Source organism: Anser cygnoides, chromosome 31 (assembly GCF_040182565.1).
Source record: "Anser cygnoides isolate HZ-2024a breed goose chromosome 31, Taihu_goose_T2T_genome, whole genome shotgun sequence".
NCBI lineage: Eukaryota > Metazoa > Chordata > Aves > Anseriformes > Anatidae > Anser > Anser cygnoides.
The window spans coordinates 2,135,096-2,154,953 of record NC_089903.1 but is presented as its reverse complement, the minus strand read 5'-3'; the positions used below and the strand labels follow the sequence as shown (position 1 = coordinate 2,154,953).

General features: G+C 34.9%; 2 protein-coding genes across 2 annotated transcripts in view; one reads left to right on the top strand and one right to left on the bottom strand.

Annotated features, from left to right (window-relative positions):
- LOC136787811 (adhesion G-protein coupled receptor V1-like) overlaps positions 1-14,007 on the top strand; it is an 84,506-nt gene extending 70,499 nt beyond the window's left edge. The window contains 2 exon segments of the mRNA XM_066985140.1: positions 8,455-8,644; positions 10,273-14,007. Coding sequence (XP_066841241.1) covers positions 8,455-8,618 — 164 coding nt within the window. The 3' untranslated portion in view covers positions 8,619-8,644; positions 10,273-14,007.
- Positions 11,389-19,858, bottom strand: part of LOC136787896 (dystrophin-like) — a 100,088-nt gene continuing 91,618 nt past the window's right edge. The window contains exons 9-10 of the mRNA XM_066985303.1: positions 13,486-13,587; positions 11,389-13,381 (exon numbers count right to left, since the gene is read on the bottom strand). Of these exons, the coding sequence (XP_066841404.1) occupies positions 13,178-13,381; positions 13,486-13,587 (306 nt within the window). The 3' untranslated portion in view covers positions 11,389-13,177. The remainder of the gene's footprint in view (positions 13,382-13,485; positions 13,588-19,858) is intronic.

The following is a 19,858-nucleotide window of genomic DNA, read 5'->3' as shown; positions in this document are numbered from 1 at the left end:
TGAATGAAGAAAAGAAATAAGTGGTAACAAAAAGGTCAATTTTATGAGGGAATTGGATAATAGAAAATATATGAAATGTTACTATTGCTGAATGTTACTTTGCCACCATTCTGAAGATTTATTCCTTGAGAACTCATAAAGGCATTATAATGGCACTAAATTGCCAGTTGCTATTTTTACCGTTTATAATAATCTTTAAACCAGAATATAGTTCATCATAGCCTACTTGCACAGAAAGGCAGTTAGCTTTCTGTCATGAAATCTTAAACTAGAAAACATGCACTAGAAGACAAGTAAATTTGCTTCAATTTCATTCTGTAATTAAAACGTAATAGGAAGAGGTCATATCTTATATTTATTATACTTATTTTATTATACTTTATTATTATATTATTATTATATATTATTATATATTTTATTATATTTTATTATACTTTATTATACTATATTATATATACTTATTATAGCAATACTTAAATATGTAACACCATAAAACACTACCAACATAATACACTTACTTTGCCCAGTAAAATGAAAGTTAACCCTTCAGATAGTTCAGTTGCATAATAATAATAAATCTGCTAATAGTTGAAAGATTTGAAATGCTGTACATGTATGTACTGCCTTTTTATATTTGGTTCCATGCAACACCAAACTAAAAACTTCCCACTTAAATATGGGCAGCTACTCTTAAGTACCTTAACTCATCAAAAACTGGTCATCTATTTTTTTTGTTCTCCCAGATGATGGGTTACTTGTCAAAATGCTCTAGTTACAGCTCCAGTAACCAACCACGGTTTAGGGCAGTGAAATCGAAAGTAAAAGGACAACATTATACCAGGACCAGGGAAAGCTGTGCACCAGAAGAGCTCTGCTTCTTCACTTATTGCCGATGTGCAAGAATTAAAAAGGCCCTCTAATACAGAGACAAGAATGCTAGTATCTAAAATTCCATGGAACTATATACATATACATAATATAACATAAACGGTCTATTCGTTCTTGCATCAGAATCTCAGAAAGAGTATGGAGTTACCTTATTTGAGACATCAGCATTTCTAAAAGAACAATGGACAACAGGTTTACCAGGTATTTAACTGTAATTCCTTTCCCACAACACTTCCTTATACTGAAAAAACAGTGTGACAAGGAAAGGGGCATACAACCAGCCTGTTTTCAGCAGGCAACATCAGTAAAGTTAACAAAAAAAAAATAATAATAATACTGAAAATACTGCTAACTTCACCAGATATTTTACATAGTGTGCTAAACAAAAAAGTCTTGCTGTTCTTTGTCCAGTCTGCCAGTGGAAATTATGGGTAGGGAGGTCCATTACCACTGTAATTGTGACAATCTTAAAGCAGCCAGCTCAGTGCTGTGCCTCCCCCGCTAGAAATGACCAGCTATCTAGACTTTATAGAGAAAGAATCTGAACTGCTCAGAACACAGTGAAATTAAGATTCAAAAAAATTAGCTTTTTTGTTTGTTTGTTTTGTTTTTTTTTGTTTTGTTTTAATCTCTGGATTAATAACATCAAATGGGGTAAGCTGATTGTGAAATGTGGGGACTTAAATAACATATGAACTACATAAATTCTGTGGAAGAAAAAAAAATCCAGTTGGCTTTTTAATCACTGCAATATTATATATTAATACTTGGTTCCCTCAACAACATTGACTTTGATATCTTCAACTATACAAATCACAGCAATAAGGAAACACTTCGGTATAATTTTATTAACACTTTATACAGCAACATTTTCAACATTTTTTTTTAATTAATTCTATTTCTGGGTAGGAAGAAAGAGCAAAATAAAGCTCCTGAGGTCCAGGGTACTATGAAATTTGAGACAACACATGATGTCACCTTTCCCTTGGTTGTCTGTGCAGCTAAGAGCACTCCAAATCATTACTTGCTCCGTATATGAAGCTTTGACTACAGTCACCTTTTCCTCTTGTCACAAAATTCGTATTGCACTGAGTTTTATCTAAAAATCAATGATAGGATGTTCCTGACACCTGAGGTCATATCCTGCCATGTTCCATTTGCCAGTCAATATCAGGGTACAGTTTACAGTGAAGCAGGTGTAAAACAGAATAAATCACAGCTAGGGTACTGTAGGAACGATATGCAGCATGCTGCCAATGGCACAGGAGAAGCAGTTTCAGCTGGTGATTTGGTACTGTGCTTCAAAAGCAGGCAGTATAATTATCATATGCTCAGAGCAGTCGAGTCACGATGCTGTTGGGAGTAATGACTCATGTCAAAACAGTAAAGAAGTATTTTTCATGCTTAATCAATAGGATTGGAGTTTAAATACCATATACTTCAAAATGAAATGGGAGATATGAATTTGAAATTCATAATCATTCTAATTACAGAGACTGGGGAAGGCTAAAAGGTACTGAAGATTACACTGCAAGGTGAAGTTCAGGAACTTGGTATGTGTTTAAAGAGTGCAGACACTTTAGTGGGTAAATGAAAATCCATAAAAAATTAGGAAATACAAAAAAGGAAATAGCTTTTGTTTGCCTCCCTAGCAAACACCTCTAAAACCTTTAAAAAATGAAGTGGTTTGTATCATGTATAGTTCAAGGATGGTCCAAATAATGACAATATAGTTTCCTTGTCTCTTTAAATTCCTGAAAGGCACATATAAATCCGAGAAGGGGCGATACAGACTAGTCCTTTAACCTGCTAGAGAATCATATGGAAGCGCTAAGGTGACTCACAAGGCTGCACATTAAAAGGCTTTCAAAATACAATGCTTGCCTTTGGTTTCACATCAGCAAACTCATCCTTTTTTTGGAGTGGACAAATTTCAACCTTCCTTTTCATCTTCTACAAATAAAGGTATGTACAATTTGTGTATAGCACTTCAGTAGTTTTATGTCATTTTATTTCTCTTTTATATGGCAGCCTACCTTTAACACCATCATTTATTTCTGCCTTTAGAAATGCCCTGAGTCCTGATATAGCCATAATTTTCCTTAACACTCACTTTTGGAGCTGTCGGGAGTTCTTTGATAAAATGTATGCATGTGAGTGGGGAAGTTCGGATGAAGAATGTTGTTTTTGTTAGTTTGGGAAGGCTTTCAGTACAATTTAGTGAAGCATAATGAAGTCACTAAAGGTGCATTTAGAGTTTCTGAAATTTATACATTTACTTTACAAAAGTTATCCTTGTCCTTGTTTCCAATGTGTGCTCAATGAAGAAAATCAGTCACTTTCATGATGAGAATAAACTGCTTTTTAGGGGTGTCTCTCACCCTTGCCATCCATTCATTGCAGCAGAAGCTTCAGCCATGATTTCAGATTAGATGCTTAGCTGAATTCAGTGCTGTGAAATTTAGATGTGGGAAGATTCACATTTTATCTTCTGCACATTTCCTTTGGGATGTATAACTGTTCTATGTCTAATTGGAGAAGCAGCTTTGATCTAAGGCTGAGATTGTCTGTTCTATATAATTTCGTATTTTGTTTGCTAGTTAATCATTTAGTGACACTCCAGTAAGAGAAGGAAGGGAAATAACTAATGACAAAAATAGAAGTAAGAAGGTACTATAAGAATTATTAATGAAAGCAATAAAGTTCATTTTGAAGTCCATATCCAAGTTGGAAGAATAAGATCTGCATTTGCTGATAGATTTTAGTGAAAAATGTTATATTTATTGTCACCCTTTTCCAACTCCTCCTCAGTTCATGATTAGCCATAATAATTAGATCTTCTTTTAAAGGCATTTTTTTCTTGACGACTAAATATGTAAATAAGCTCTGTAATGAATAAACCACACTAGCATTATCTGTCCTGCCTAGATAGAAATACATGACAATAAGCACACCATCAATAATTCATAGTGCTAGGGTAAATGTGAGGACATACTTAAACTGTGTAACAGTGCTTTAGGAAGTGATCCTTTAGTTAGCACTGAATATGCAATGTCTCCAGAATTTGAAGCAATAAGCCCACATCACTGTACCGATTCTGTGCCAAGAAAAGTAGCTTCTCGGAGGAGGAAAAGATTATCAACTGAAGTGAGGTGTTATGATAAAGCATTTACACTGTTTTGGAAATCCAAAGCATCTCCCACCTGTGCTGCCCTGTGATCTCTGGATGTACAACCTTGGGATTGCTCACTTCACAAGGAGGCTATCTTTTCTGTAATCTAAGTTCTATTTAAGTTCCATTTTGAAAATGGAACTCAACTGCTTTTAGAACTGATCACCAATCTAAACCCTTGAATACTTTGGACTGGTTTCAAAATATTTTTTTTTTCCCCAACACATCATGACTGCAGGTTTTAGCGATTTTAGTGATATAAAATACCAGTAGTCTTGAGTTCTGAACCCTACTGTCTGTTCAGGAGAATCTCGACTGTTAATTGAAATGTGTTTTTTAACCTAATAACACAAATATGCCGAAACAAATGAAGCTATGCATGCTTTAGGGAGTGCAGACAAGTATAGAAAAGAAGGGCTTGCACCAACTTCTAATTAATCTTTCAAATTGACTTCAAAAATTTGCCATGGAAAGGGTGGGAACTTTACACATAACATGGATGCAGGTTTGAAATACTTGTCTTACCAATAGGACAAATATTTTAAGACAGCTATGCTACTAATATGGTTTAGAAAAAGAAACCAAGCAACAAAATATGAATGAAAATGTTATGTAACTTTTGTATCCAGAATATTGATTCTCACTGAATAGTTTATAGGACATGCACAGTTTATAATAAATTAGGCAGCCTTTATATGATTCTTTTTTTTTTTGTATACATGGCATTTGTATTATGTAGCTTCTACTCTTCTCAGTTTAGTAGGTGATTTATTTCAGCATACTCAGTTTATCTTATGAAAGTTTAACATTCCTCTTGTTCCTGTTGTTAAAGTAAATGAGAAAAGTTATAACATTTATTTGTTAAAATCAGAGATGTTAATGTGTCAATTACTAGTGATATTTAACAAATATATGAAAGTAACAGAACATTATGAAGCCTGAATATGTGTTGTTTTTAAAAGGAGCTATTGAGTTCCTTTGTAAGAACATATTTATGTTCTTAAAGAGTACATACTGTGTAGGCTATAATGAATATAGTTCTACAATGCTTGCTTCTTTTGTAGGACACAACAGTAGTAGGAATACATAAGCCTATGACCTGGCATAATAATTTCTTGAAATCACATGACCCTAGCAGTCCCAAATTAATTTTCTTCTGCTTAGAAGCAACAGGTTTCATACCGCAAATATACACGAATTAAATCAATTTTTCAACTGTTACAAATACTATATAGCACAAACTGATTTTGACTTCTGTTATTAAGTAAAATTGCATCCCTTCTCAATTTTCTTCTCTCTCTTCTGTTGTCCCAAACTGATTTTTCCAACTTCAGCTAAACAAGGAACTACACCACAGACCAAACTAGAAGATTAATGTATATGGGTTGGAGTCAGTATTAAGGGGTACTTAGATCACTACAAAAAGTATAGCAGTTTCATTTAATTGACTTTCTCCAGTTGTGCCCAGAGTAAGTTTTTAGAAGCATAAGCATATGTCAGCAAAAGCATGCATCATGATAGAGGGGACTGAATTAAACTGACCAGAAATGCAACAAACACTGTAGGAACAGGACAGAGGTGCATGCAGTAGCATTCTTCTCTATGTTATTATGAGAAAACACTTTAATGTCCATTTCCATTTCCCTAGTCATATAATGCTAGTACAAAAAATAACTCAATATTAATAATATAAGTAAAGGAATGGGGAAAGAAAAAAAAAAAGTGAGCTGATTTGGGTTTAAATCCAACAAGAAAGAGATGCTGACAAATGGCCGGGAAAAACAGACGGATACATTTTTGGGTATTACACCAGAGCACTGATTTTTGTTACCAAGTTTAAAAAACGTGAAACTTTAAACCTCAGTTTATATTTTAATATTATGGTAAACAGAAAGGAGCAGGACAGAATAATAATGGTTGATTTTTGTTTTTGTTTTTAACTTGGCATTTGGGCCAAAAGTATTGCTTGGTTTATTTTTCCAAGAAGCTTCTTTGGTTGTGGCCTCTCTTTTTAATCTTTATATCAGCAAAACATAAGCAGAAATAAAACAGTAATTGAGTAAGTGCTCACTGTTGAAAAGAAATAAATATAACTGCTGATTAACCAGCAAAAAGTTTTTACACCAATTTCAGGCTAAGTGCTATTCCACAGAGACAGACATAAAACAGTTCACTTGAAGTGACCAAATATTATAGATTAAAAATGTGCTAAATGGAATGAATATATAAAATATTCTAACAATCTGAGAATGTAATCAACATTGTAAAAAGAGACAAAAAAAAAGATAAATAATATTGTGGAAAGTTATATTACAGTTGTATTATGCTGTCCAAAAAATAAATTATTTCTTAACAAATCATGCAGGAAAAATATTTAAAACCATATAACAGTACCAACACTACTTCAAGCATTAGTCTGGCAAAGGATTTTATTGTCAACTGATGAAATGATTTTTTACAAACCTGCTTAGAATTGCTTTCCAACTTCTGCACAAGGCTATCCCAACGCTGGGCAAAATTTTCAAGACGGCTTTCCAGCTTCTGAGCTACTGCTTTATTTTTCACAGCTACAAGGAGGTCTTGGCTGAGTGAGTTTAGCTTACTCATCATTTGCCTTTTCATTTCCAGATCTCCTTTTAGGATCTGTTAAGCAAAGCAACAGCAGGAAGACAAGTAATTCAAATGGGGAAAAAAAATCCTTAGAGGAAAAATCCTAAAAAGAGCATCACAGAATCATAGAATATCCTGAGTTGGGTGGGACCCACAAGGATCATCGAGTCCAAATCCCGGCTCCACAAAAATCACCACACAAAATTCAGACCGTATGCCTGTGACCATTGTCCAGATGCTTCTTGAACTCCAGCAGGCTCGGTGCCATGACCACTGCCCTGAGGAGCCCGTCCCAGTGCCCGACCACCCTCTCATTGAAGAGCCTTTCCCTAGCACCCAGCCTGACCCTCCCCTGTCCCAGCTCCATGCCGTTCCCTCGGGTCCTGTCGCTGTCCCCAGAGAGCAGAGCTCAGCGCCTGCCCCTCCGCTCCCCTCGTGAGGGAGCTGCAGGCCGCCATGAGGCCTCCCCTCAGCCTCCTCTGCTCTGGGCTGAACAAACCAAGGGACCTCAGGTCCTCCTCATACACATTCTCCTCTAGACCTTTCACCATCTTTGCAGCCCTCCTTTGGATGCTCTCTAATAATTTTTATGTCCTTCTTATATTGTGGCGCCCCAGACTGCACACAGTACTCAAGGTGAGGCCGCACCAGTGCAGACCAGAGCAGGACAATCCCTTTCCCTCAACCAGCTAGCAATGCCATGCCCGAGGCACCCTAGTGTATGGTTGGCCCTCCTGGCTGCCAGGGAACACTGCTGGCTTATGTTCAGCTTGCTGCCAACCGTAACAACTGGATCCCTTTCCATGGGGCTGCTGGGCTGCTCTCCAGCCTCTTATCCCCCAGTCTCTACAAATGTCCAGGGTTGCCTCTTCTCAGGTGCAGAATCTGGCAATTGCTCTTGTGTATGCCTTTTTTTTTTTTTTTTTTTTTTTTAATTGCCCAGCCCTGTAGTCTGTCAAGAACTTTCTGTAAGGCCCCTTCACCCTTAAGGGAGTCAACAGCTCCTCCTAATTTAGTGTCATGGGCAAACTTAGTATGCATTTGAGTCCTGCATCCAGATCATTTATAAAAGCATTGAAGAGAACTGGCCCCAAAATGGAGGCCTGGAGAACCCCACTGGTGACTGGCCGCCAGCCTGATGTATCTCCATTTACTTTAACCCTCAACCCATCAGTCAACGTTCACCCATTGTGTTATGTATCTGTCTGGCTATATGCTGGACGTTTTGTTCAGAAGGACACTGTGAGAAACAGTATCTAAAGCTTTGTTGAAATCCAAAAAGATTACATCTACTGGCTTCCCTTGGTAAAGAATTGAAAATGGTCAAGAATATTTCATACAAACTCCTATACTTCTGAGGTGCTGTTACTATAAAAACTGCTGGTAAAGCTGACATAGTGGAATGGACAGATTGCACTTCACAAAGCAATATAACATGACAGGTGGAGCAACTCCAGACATCAAAGCATGCCTCAGGTGGTGGTATAAATCAAAAAAACTAATAGCTGTGTGGCTTTATAACCTTAAAGCTGCACTAATGTTAACAACTATATCAACATTTCAAACAATGTTTCTTCAAACATTTGTTGTGCTTTGCCATATACTGCATATTAAAACTGGGGAAAAAAAAAAAAAGGTTTCGAGAAAACTAATTTTTAACCCCAAAGCAGGGTTTAAAAAAAAAAAAAAAGAAGAAAGAAACAAACAACAACACAAAAGAACATCAAAATAAGTAACTTAGATTTGACAGTATTGAAGAACCATATATTCCTCATCTTTCTCAGATCTCAGCAGGTCCTCGTTATACAGCAGTCATCTCCCAAGGAATCCAGAAGGCTGGGGAGTCTTGGGAGCTCTCCTGAGTGTGCAAAGAACACGGCAACACAACTGGGAGTCTGGAAACCCCAGTGTGCAACCTCTGCCCCCTGGGAGTCACCATACAGCTTGACGGCATAGATGCTAATGGAAAACAAGGTATCTACAGTCTTCCTTACATCTGTACTGCAGTAAACTACAAAGGGATCCAGAAGCTCCTGGGATCTTTACATACAAACCTCTCTGTAAAGTAGGCTGTTCAAAGATCCAAGAGACATCCACAGCATCAGCTGCCACCTGGATTTTTTTTCATTTTAATTTTCTTAACTGTACAGGTTTACCTCATTCAGTTTTGTACATTAATTATTAATTCTCTGCATACTTATGGGTACTAACCAGGGCCAAATTATGAACTCTTTATGCAGCTGAGGGTTGCAATGTAAACCTCAAGTCTACACATTTCAAAAGGGGTAATTATACAATTATTATAGATAGATTATAGATAGAAGTAACCATACATATACTTTTTTGCAGCCATATGCTCCAAAACTATAATATAAAACACATCTAAGTAAATAAAAATTTGAAGCCTTTGTAAACATTATTATGCCATTTATGTGTGATTTGAAACATCGTAACCACTGATGTTAGGTACCATGAATACCAAAATTAAGTTGACATCTCCCTAAGAAATAGCTACTACCACAATTCATATTTAACAATCTGTTTACACAGTAGCAGATCTAACACAGGGAGCAGACTAGGTGTAAAATAAATTACCAGCTTAAATTTTGCAAGGATTACTATATTTTACCTTTCCCTGGGGCCTAAACTGTCAGAAAAAGCTTGTTTGAAAGCTCCATACCATCAAAACCATCAGAAGTTGTACTCAGTGAAACATCATTAAAAAATTCTGTCTTTCGATGTTTTATTTCCGACCTCTGTTGATGTCAACAGCTATGGAAAATGAGTTCAGCATCAAGCCAAGATACATAGAGTACAACCAATAAATGAAACAATACAAAAGGAAGGATGCTAAAACTTTCTGTCAAAGCTACTGCTCACAACTACCTAATGCTCTTTTGTGATAGTAACAGTTAAACTGCAAAAACATACTGGAGGATTCTGTTTTCACATTTCCTTACTGAAAACGTGCTGGTGTTCTACAGTAACCAATACATGCTTTAGTTTTGATTTTTTTTTTTTTTTCCAGTACAAGGATAGACTTCAAGCTAATATCAAAATATGTAATTTAGCTATATGCAAGAAAATAAACAGGACTGTTTGCTGCAAGAAAATAAACAGGACTGTTTGCTTTATGAAATTAATTATCAAATAACTCAGTCATAACTTCTATCAAGTGCATACTGTAAACTCCAATATTTGAACATTATAAAGCAGTTTCCTTATTTGTGGTTAATGTGCTTTCACCAGTTGTTTTTTTTTTGTTTTGTTTTGTTTCCAAGTTTTTACTTTAGTTATTACTGTTTTGCTTTTACTTAAACCTCACAAAAACATTCTTTGCTCATTGAAATATTATAGCAAGCAACATCTGCTGTAAATTAATTGGTTGGCTGCTGATTTATTCGAGTAAGAATCAGTGTTAATACAGTATCTTATTTATTTCTTCTAATAAGTAAAGAAATTTGCATTAAGTGAAGCAAGTGAAAATTTAACTATATGCTAATCAATTGAATTTATTAATTGAATTAACTTTTTTATACCTTTGCAGTAGTTCTCAGCATTTTATATTAAAAAAGAGTAATACCATCCCCTTCATTTTACAGGCTGCAAAACTTAAGCGCAGAACATGGAAACAGCCTATCAAGCCCATGCCATAACTGCCAATGAAATTTCACTTCATTCTGCACACTTGTGTTATGCCTTCTCCGTACATAATATCCTCCAATTTATTTCATGCTCTATGTCACCCTTTGTCTTGTGTAAGAAGTCAAAGATAATAATAACACAGTTATTCTAGGGAAATATTTTTAGAACTGGAGCAACAAACCTTCAAGATCAGAAACAAATGACCACAAGTCAGTGTTAATACATGAGCAAATACAAAATATATAAATAGCATATATAAATATATACATTATATAATTTTAATATAAAATATATAAATTCTGAATGAATCCTCTTGCACAAGCCATTTGATATTAAGAAATACTTTTTTTTTTTAAATAATAAAATTTACCTGAACAAAAATTCTTACAAACAGATATTGTGGGTACTATATATAAATTAAGAAGAAATCTAATTGACTTTATACCAATTAAAAAGAAAAAAAAAAAGCTAGAACTGGATGAATTGGTAATTGATCAAAAATAAATTTCACCGATTCATTTCAGCTGGTAAAAATTAACAAAGAAAACTCGACTGCTAAAGCCAAGCAAAAAGGAGAGAGAGCACCATAATATTTGGGACCTCCTGAATCTTTTTTTTTTTTTTAGATGGATTTCAAGTTCCCACTGTCCAGAGTGTATCCTAATTTCCATATATTAGAGCATTCTGACACCAAATTGAAAATCAAAGTTTAATTTACATAGTTTTAGTACAAACGTGTTTTAATTTGCCTCTATTTTCCAGTTTGGCAGAATGACATCTGAGAAAGAATCTGCAGAGAACTAGTATTTGTTAATAACGGTGAGCCTGCAGTCAATTTTTGGCAAACATGTTTGTTTATACCAAGTGAAATGATCAGAATTTGGGCTGCCAAAATCTCCCAGCACTTGTAAAAAAGGAATCCACATGTAGAGAATCCCAATCCTTCTGTTTAGGATTCGGATTATCAGACCAGGTAGTTCATGTAAAATAGGACAAATAGGCTGGAAGCTCTTCTGCCATATCATGATATCAAAACTAAAAATCTTAAGATATGATGTTCATTCCTACTGAACTTGTTTGAAAGCAAACAAAAAAACACTGCAGTTTGTTACCATACTGTTAACAGTATAAGCATTTTTATGTTTGTAAAGAATGTATGTGAATTCTGATTATTACAACCCTAGAAAAGGCTGGCCTAATTATAATGGCAGTTTTTCATGACAGCTGCTTCATTACACCCAAACACATCACTATGTCCAAAATAACATAAACAAAAAGACAAGTACGACTTGCACATCAGTGTCAGCATATAATGATCCCACTGTCCCCTATTTCTAAAAGCCAGTCCAAGAGTTGAAAAATGTATTTCCTGAGAAGAATTTTCATGTGGGTAATGCATTAATACAAATTCCGTGTGATTCAGAGAAGACTAAAATATTAAACTGTCTTCCACAGAACTCTTGACAATTCAATATTGTGTGAAGGTAGAAATATGTCACTGGAATTTGGAGAAGACTGCTACTGAGTCTAAAACCTGATAGGTCCAGTCTGATAAAATAATCACTTTCGTTATTATCATGTTGAAACATTTAGTTCCATGGCAATGCTTTTGTTACAGTAACAATTAACAACACAATTAGCTTTGTAAGTGTATGTCTTTATTTCATTAACTATATCTATGAAAATACCATTAAAGGCAAGTATTTCCTTCTTGGCATCATATTTCCAAGCAATTCTAGAAGGTATCCAAACTGGTCTTATCTGTAACACTTTCAAACCATTAATAGCTTTCTACTTCACTATTTCTGATAAATGTTTCAACCTCCACTTCCAATCTCCTCCATCATCTTGCGAAAACCCAGAAATGCTAAATTATTGAATAAATCTCAGTTTCTTGCTATACATTCCTTTTCATGAAGGGACTCTAGAGCATTGTGGGTTGCCTCTAATTCATTACTCATTAATAAAAGGATTGAAATCAATGTCAAGATTGCTTACAGGTTAGATTACTAGAATTTGCAAGAAGCATATACACAGAGACAACTGACTACATAAATAATTCCTTTCCTTTACATGAAAGTTGACTTAATCCTAAAATAATCTTAAACCACAGTCCAAAGTCTTGAAATAATGCCTAGGAGTCTTTTTTTTTTTTTCTCCTATTGACAAAATAAATGACAATATCTGTTTAAACAGAAGAATGAAGTTCCTAAGTTCAAAAAGAAAATGAAGTTCCTAGTTACAGTACTAATTTACCCACTTTAACAAAAGCATGGACATGAATGTTTCCTTTCCTCTAAATGCATAAGCAGTCATTCTTTTGTATAAGATAATTCCTAACACACCATTTTATTTTCAAAGCTCCTAATGTTATAGAACCAAGTCCAGTTTGTGCCAAATTTTGCATTTTTAGAGGTAAGGCATCTTTTTAAGCCAGTGAGAAGTACATTCCGTCCATAAAGACGATGAATTGTAGAGTATCTTCTGAAGAATAAGACAGAAGATAAGTTGAAAAGGGTGTATTTCGTGTATGCATGTGGATTCCCAAAACACAGTTGAGGTAAAGTTGTAAAGTAATATTAATATTAAAAGTTAAAGCTTTTGTGTCTTTAGCTTTTTCAAGTTTAAGGAATGTATAATGGATTTTGCTGTATGATAATTACTTACATTAATATGTCTTTGTGCATATATATAATCACATATTTAAGACACAATGCTACTGCAGTTCACTAACTTTTGACAGAAGAGACAACCAAGAAACATATCTGTTAACAAGTTAACTTACTAGCAAGATCATGGACCAACCAATTCCATGCACTATTCCATAACATCCATTCCCAGAAATATGAACCAACTATTCTATTAAATTGTATTATCTGAGGGTAGGATAAAATCACATGCACTCATATTAATGAATGGGAAAGCTGAGCATAATATAGGACAATAAAAAATACATACAGCTAGTTTGCGTAGACTGGTCAGCATTTCATTTTGATCTTTAAAGCCAGTTGTATGAATTTTGCTCAGAGCATCCTCTTTCTCAGTAAGCCACGCATCAAAAAGGCACTGAAAGAAGATTGAAGAGAACAGCATGAAAAGGCTTCATTCAGGCCATTCCTAGTGCAATTTTTGGAAGGACGTTCCAATTTATAACTGCTAACGCTACTCACCTGCTCTTCTGCAAAGTGCTGCCATTTTCTAAGAATATCTTGCAGAAGGACCCATCGCTCTTCTGTCCATCTGCAGATGGCTGCCCACCTGTTTCCAAAGTGCTAGAAGGAAAGAAAAACACAAAAAGTATTTGATTACATTTCTTAAAACAATGCAATCTGATCTTCCTATAGACATATATGTTTGTGAAAACACTTTCATAACTCACTTTTTGCAATCTTAAGTCCTTAAAATATGTTGCATGTTACACTGAAATAGATGTTACCACTTACTGAAATAAGACTCAAATAGAGAGAATAGGCAAAGTGATATAGCCAGAAAGAGGGAGATAATTTTAACAGTAATCTAAAGACACATTTTTCTGTTAAGTCTTTGGCACTGTGCTGTCAAAAAAACTAAAAATAAATAAATAAATCCATAACTTTATGAATCCCAAAGCACAACTACTTGAAATGTAATTACAGGGGCCCAAACAATTAATTGTAACAATAAAATATCTGTTTTTTAAGTTGTTCTGTCAATGCAGTTGATCTAAGTTCTTTTTTTCCTTTACAATATTGCCGTAAGAGAAAAAAACCTTTAAGGTAGCAGTAGCACAAACCCCAGTGAGGTTTCTTGTATATTTCTAGCATATGCTACTATATAGCTGTGCAAAATGCTATGTTGTTCTTTCCCTCATTTTAACTGAAAGTGAGCATTATCACTTTACTTAATTTTCCTGTCAACCTTGAGTGAAAAATGCCTGAGACAAGATAGGACTTACTAGAGCTGTGATGGTGCAACATGCTGTAAAACTTTTATTGTAACAAATTACAATGATTTAATTACCCTTGAACACCATATGCAAATTATTCAACTCCTCCCAAATACGAAACCTTATAAAATCTGAAGGATACTCTATACTACTGTGTTCTTATTTTCCATCAACTTCAATTGCATATGTATTGACAAAAGGATTTTTTTTCCTTTTTCCTATTTATTCATATTTCATATTTTTGTATTTATTTTTCATGGGGCTATAATTTAACTTTAGCAGAATTTAGTATTCAAAATGTGAATTCTTAAAACCAGGGTATTTAAATATTATATCTAACTGAAATGCATGTAAAAGATCCAAACGTACTTTCTATCAGGATTGAAAATTTTATTTTGCACTTCCTAGGAAATGAAAGGTAAAATTTTAGGTTGCTGTTTGAATTTGTGGCTTTAACAATTTTATATCAAAGTAAAAAGTAAGCAGATTCCATATTTTTCTTTTACTGAAGGCTCACACCATAATAAATCTTGCAGACTGAACAGGCAGTTGTCATGACATTCAGTCATATCATTACTGGTGAAACACTTTTGCCTTCAGCTTAGTAGGAAACACTGCAACATTTTATTCATTCATTTTACCTCTCATCATTAAATAAATTTGTAAATTGCATTATAATTGTTGCAGAAAATAATTGATGACCAGCCAATAAAAATATCATTATCTATTTATTTATTTATTAAATGCCCTTTGTAGGAAACTCATGACTTTAAGATAGTATTTTTTGGCCTCACAGGCTAAATACTATGTGTACTGTAATGCATAGTCAATAACGCCTTTTCTGCATAAATTATATTTTGACTAATTTTACTGATCTGAAAAACTAAAAATCTTATGTAGCAACATGATAAATTATGTTTACTGTCGTTTGTCCTGAATCTGATTACATTTCCACTCTAGCTCTAGAGAATTTCAACCCTTTTTTCCAAGGCCAGAAGGTAACCTAGCATATCTGCAAATATGCAGCACTAATACAGTTTTTTACATTCAAATACAGGTTTTTTTTTTTCCGTTTTTTTTTTTCTTCCCCTTGGAATCTTTGCTTGCTGATTACTAGTTCAGAAATCATGAACATATCATTCCTTATAGTTCAGATGGTTCTTCTCTGAAACTCTTTCCTAACAATTCCCAAAATTCAGGGTAATTATTACTAGTCAACTACTAAAAAACATTGTAATGATTCAATAAGTCAAAAGAAGGGGCTTCTTGTCATTACATAACAATGTCCAAGACTAAATACTTCATTTTCCGTATGTCCTTTTTCTCCACTAGCAGAGGAGAAAATTCTGTTTGTAAAATTCTATATATACAGATAGTGAGGTGAACCACATTTGGTTGTTTTGGTGCCTAAAGGTCTGAGTAACAACAAAGTTTATGGATGCTAATTACATACTGTATTTTTAAAATACACTTAACAGATTTTACTAAAAGATACATAAATAATCCCAAAGTCAAGAAGCAAAAGTTTTGGGACATTAACCTCTGATGTAAATCAATGTTTTAGTAAAGTCTTTTCATGACCAGACATCTCTTCACTGGTAAAAGAGATCTAGATCAGAATAAATTACTCTGCACAAAATTAAGTGATAATTCAAAAAAAAAATCAGGTAGATACAAACTCTGATGCAAGCCAAATGCAATCGTGTGGGAACTGTGTATGAGCTGAATAGTGACTACTGAATCAGATGGTGCTCAATTTTGCATCTTTTTTCACATCAAATAGTACTTGATGCTGTAAGTAGCCTGTGTGATATCTGGAAACTCAGGCTGCACCACGGTTTTTGCTCCCAACACCCAGGAAAACATAACTCCAGAGAACTTGGCTGAATCCAGAGTAAAAAGTAAAATGTCTTCTTGCGCCTTTGAAATGCCTATTTTTATGACCCTAACTGGAATTTTCAGAGAAATTTGCATGCAAAAGAAACTTTTCTTGTATTGAGAGGACTCTGAAGGAATGTTCTTTATGACTACAAAGGGCAGAAGATAAAACAGTCCCAGTCTGCAAAAAAAGGTCAAAGTAAGCAAGTACATGAACAGGATAAAATGAAAAAAACCAGTGCAACTCTTGGGAACACTGGAGTGAATGTATAAAAAAAGTGAAATAATAAGCCTGAAGTCTGCAACTAATAGAAGAGGGTTTTTTGGTTTTTTTTTTTTTTTGGTAAGATGCTTTTTTAAATAAAGTAATGCTATCCACTCCATAAAGTAATGAGAAATAATTATTTTTTTCATATATATATATATGCAAAATCAAATTTAAAAACAAGTGTTTAGCACATTCACTGAATTTCCCCTGTGCAAAATTTGATGTATTTCTACAAGAACTAGCTATACTTCACCATCAACAAAAGGACAGTACCCTGAATAATATGAATATACACTAGACTGTGTAAATTACACTCTCGGTTCCTTTCCTTCAGCAGCCATCAAGCAGTATTTGATACATCTAATGCAGATCTCATTCCAGCACGGATCCCTGAAGCTTGGGGAGGACTCAAATTTGAATCAGCCTACCAGAGTCCTTAAGGGACCAACTGTCTGCTGGGTATAATTAGAGTAAAAATTCCCTACCTTCAGGGCTTCTTAATGTCGTTCAATCATTTCTCTTGGCTGAAGGCAATTTCCCCACACTTACTGAGAAATAAGTCAGACTATAGCAACTGATTCGCTAGCACAGTCCTCTGATTTTGCAGCATGAAATACAGATTTGAGCCTAACTCTGCATCTGCCTTTTTGGTAGATCTTTGGACTGCACCTATCGCGGTCTTGGAGTTACACGTCTAAATAGCTAGTTCTCGACAGCAGTATAAACCCACAGAGTCTCACAAAATGTCTCACTGATATGTCAAGTAAAAGTAGATGTAATATTCACACTCACCCATGCTAGCTGCAGTCTCTCAGACTACCTTGTGGCAGCAGCTGTAAAAAGTCGTCTTTTTTTTTTTCCCCCTCAAAAAATGTTAGCATATGAATATGAATAATTTATTGCAGGCAATGCTTTTGGCTTCTACACCATTAACTGCCTCTTAAATAGGACTCGGACATACATATATATATATAGATATACATATATATGCATGTAAGCATACATATATGTATTTTATATATATATATATATATTTGTATATACATATACATATTTCAGGAATCACCATCTCAAACCTTTTCAAACAGAAAGACTACTGAATTACAGCCGCTTGGATAATGCAGTCTCAACTATTACATGGCAGTAACATTTCACTTTCTTCAAGATCTGATCCTGACCAGCATCACTCAGGCAGCCTTATTAAGTCTTTCGTCTGACAGCACACACTCTTGTTTTGTTCTGCTTTTAAAAGTCAGACTGACAGATACATAATCAAGCTTTGAACTTTGCTCCACTGTGCTTTTGTCAAATGCTTTAATGGGTGGGCCTGTGAAGTCTCTCCTGTGCTTATATATTCAGTTTGCGAGTGACACGTGAATAGAAAAAAAAATCCAAATGATGTTCTCATACACTCAGGAAAGGCGATATAACATTTTGCTAGGACAGTGGGTGAACTGTCGTAACTCCTAGGCATAAAGGCATGAAATTTTGCAGACACCCCTAAAACCCTAAGCCCCATGACCTTTTATCTGTATTTTGTTTTTACTGATACTTGGAATACTGCTACATATTCTGTGACTTTCAGAGCAATGGGATTATTGAACTTTTCTTTCAGACTCTTCTTTAAGAGAGTACGATTGAAGGAGGGAGCTGTACAGCAGCAGGACTCTTCCACACCAGCCTGCACACTGCTCAGAGCATGCCTGTGCTGCAGAATACAGTGCCTCGGGAATTCCCTTGCTGGCATCATTCCAGGAATATACCTGGAATGACAGTGACAATACAAATATAACTCCTCAGTGACAGTAACAATTGGGCTTCCTTTATCTGAATAACAGCCACCTTCTCCACTGGTACAGTTAAAAAGAGACATATTTCCATTGTGCTCCATTTACATACATTATTCGTTATGCTTCTTTAATGGGGTAAACACAACACAGTAATGTGTGAGTTCTATTTACTGAAACTGCTAATAAGCTTTTTATTCTGTAGGCTTATATAGGTTCTCATAAAATAAACAGAAGACCAAATTAAAAACATTAAGAGCCCTCAATCATTTTTACTCATGCTTACACTGACAACCTCAGTGAGTTTCCTGTATGGTTCTTGCTATACTTGAGTACTTGAGTTTTGTTGCACATGCCTTTTCTGTAGGACTTTGGATTCCATGTCACACTTACAAGACTAGAATATCTGCTTTCCATCACTCCATCTTTTAAACTGGTTGGCTTTCTCCACATACCTAGTTTAAAGATAATCAACTCTGCCTGTTGTGGGGAGGGGTAGGGGTAGTAGAGAGTGCTGCTGTGACCCTATATTTTACTGAAGAACATTCATTCTCCAAAATATGAGATTAGATTAAATGTCCAATAATCCACAGTCCTCTATATTTTTTCCCCACACTGTTCAAAGATCTCAGTTGTATATCTTCTGATTTATGAAGTATATTAAATATAGAATGTCTTTAATATTTATCACTTTTTTTTTTTGGTCATACTTTACCATAGCCCTCTTTGCAAGAACCTGCATTTTACAAACATAGAATAGTATCCCAGTTAAACCTTTTCCCATCTATTTTTTAATTTTACTCTTCCATTCGAGCTGTTTTCTTAGTTTAGCTAAGCTTATGGAACCGTGAATTTGCAAGGGATATGCTTTATTCCAATGAAGAAAATGCAAGCAATTGGCAAGAAATTCTGAGATAAAGACTGTCTTGAGCTGGTACACCATGATTCTGACACTGAAGATAAATTTAAAAAGAAGTAATAATTGATAGTTAAGTGTAGGCTACATTGTTTCTTTCCCAGGGTTGTGTTCCCTGATGTCTGAGCAATTTGTAGTGTCAGTGTCCAGCATCTTAGTCAAATGTGTACTACCTACACTAAATCCCAGACTAATTACAGATTTATTGGGATTGGTACCCAAATTGGCTAGATTCAAGACAGCATACGCATCTGTCTGTGCTGTGGACATAACTTCCAGCTGAATGTATTGAGAGTTTCTCTGGAGAAATCTTGGCCTTTAATGATTGAAAAAGAAAGAAAGAAAGAAAGAAAGAAAGAAACAAAAAAAACAGAAATCTTTTTATTTCCTTGAGCAGTGAAACAAAGTGAAGGAAACTACTTTCTCCTTTATAAAAGAGAAAACTGGAAGGAACTTTGGTTCTAATACCAACGTACTTCTTGAGCAGTGGTCTGGACATCTGACCACCAACTCAGGAATATCTTTCTTCCTGATTCCAGTCAATGTCCCAATACCAAGCGTCCATCTAAGTTCACTCAGAAGTTACAGTAAGACCAACACTTTTTTTTTCCTAATATATATATATATTTTGAGAATGAAATGCTAAACTTTCTTAAAATAAAGTTTGACAATTTTTAGATCATCTAGGTTGCTAGTTTAATCACAAATATGTCTCTGATGCATCATTTGAGGAGATACTCAAATAATTGTTTTTATAAAATGGAATATA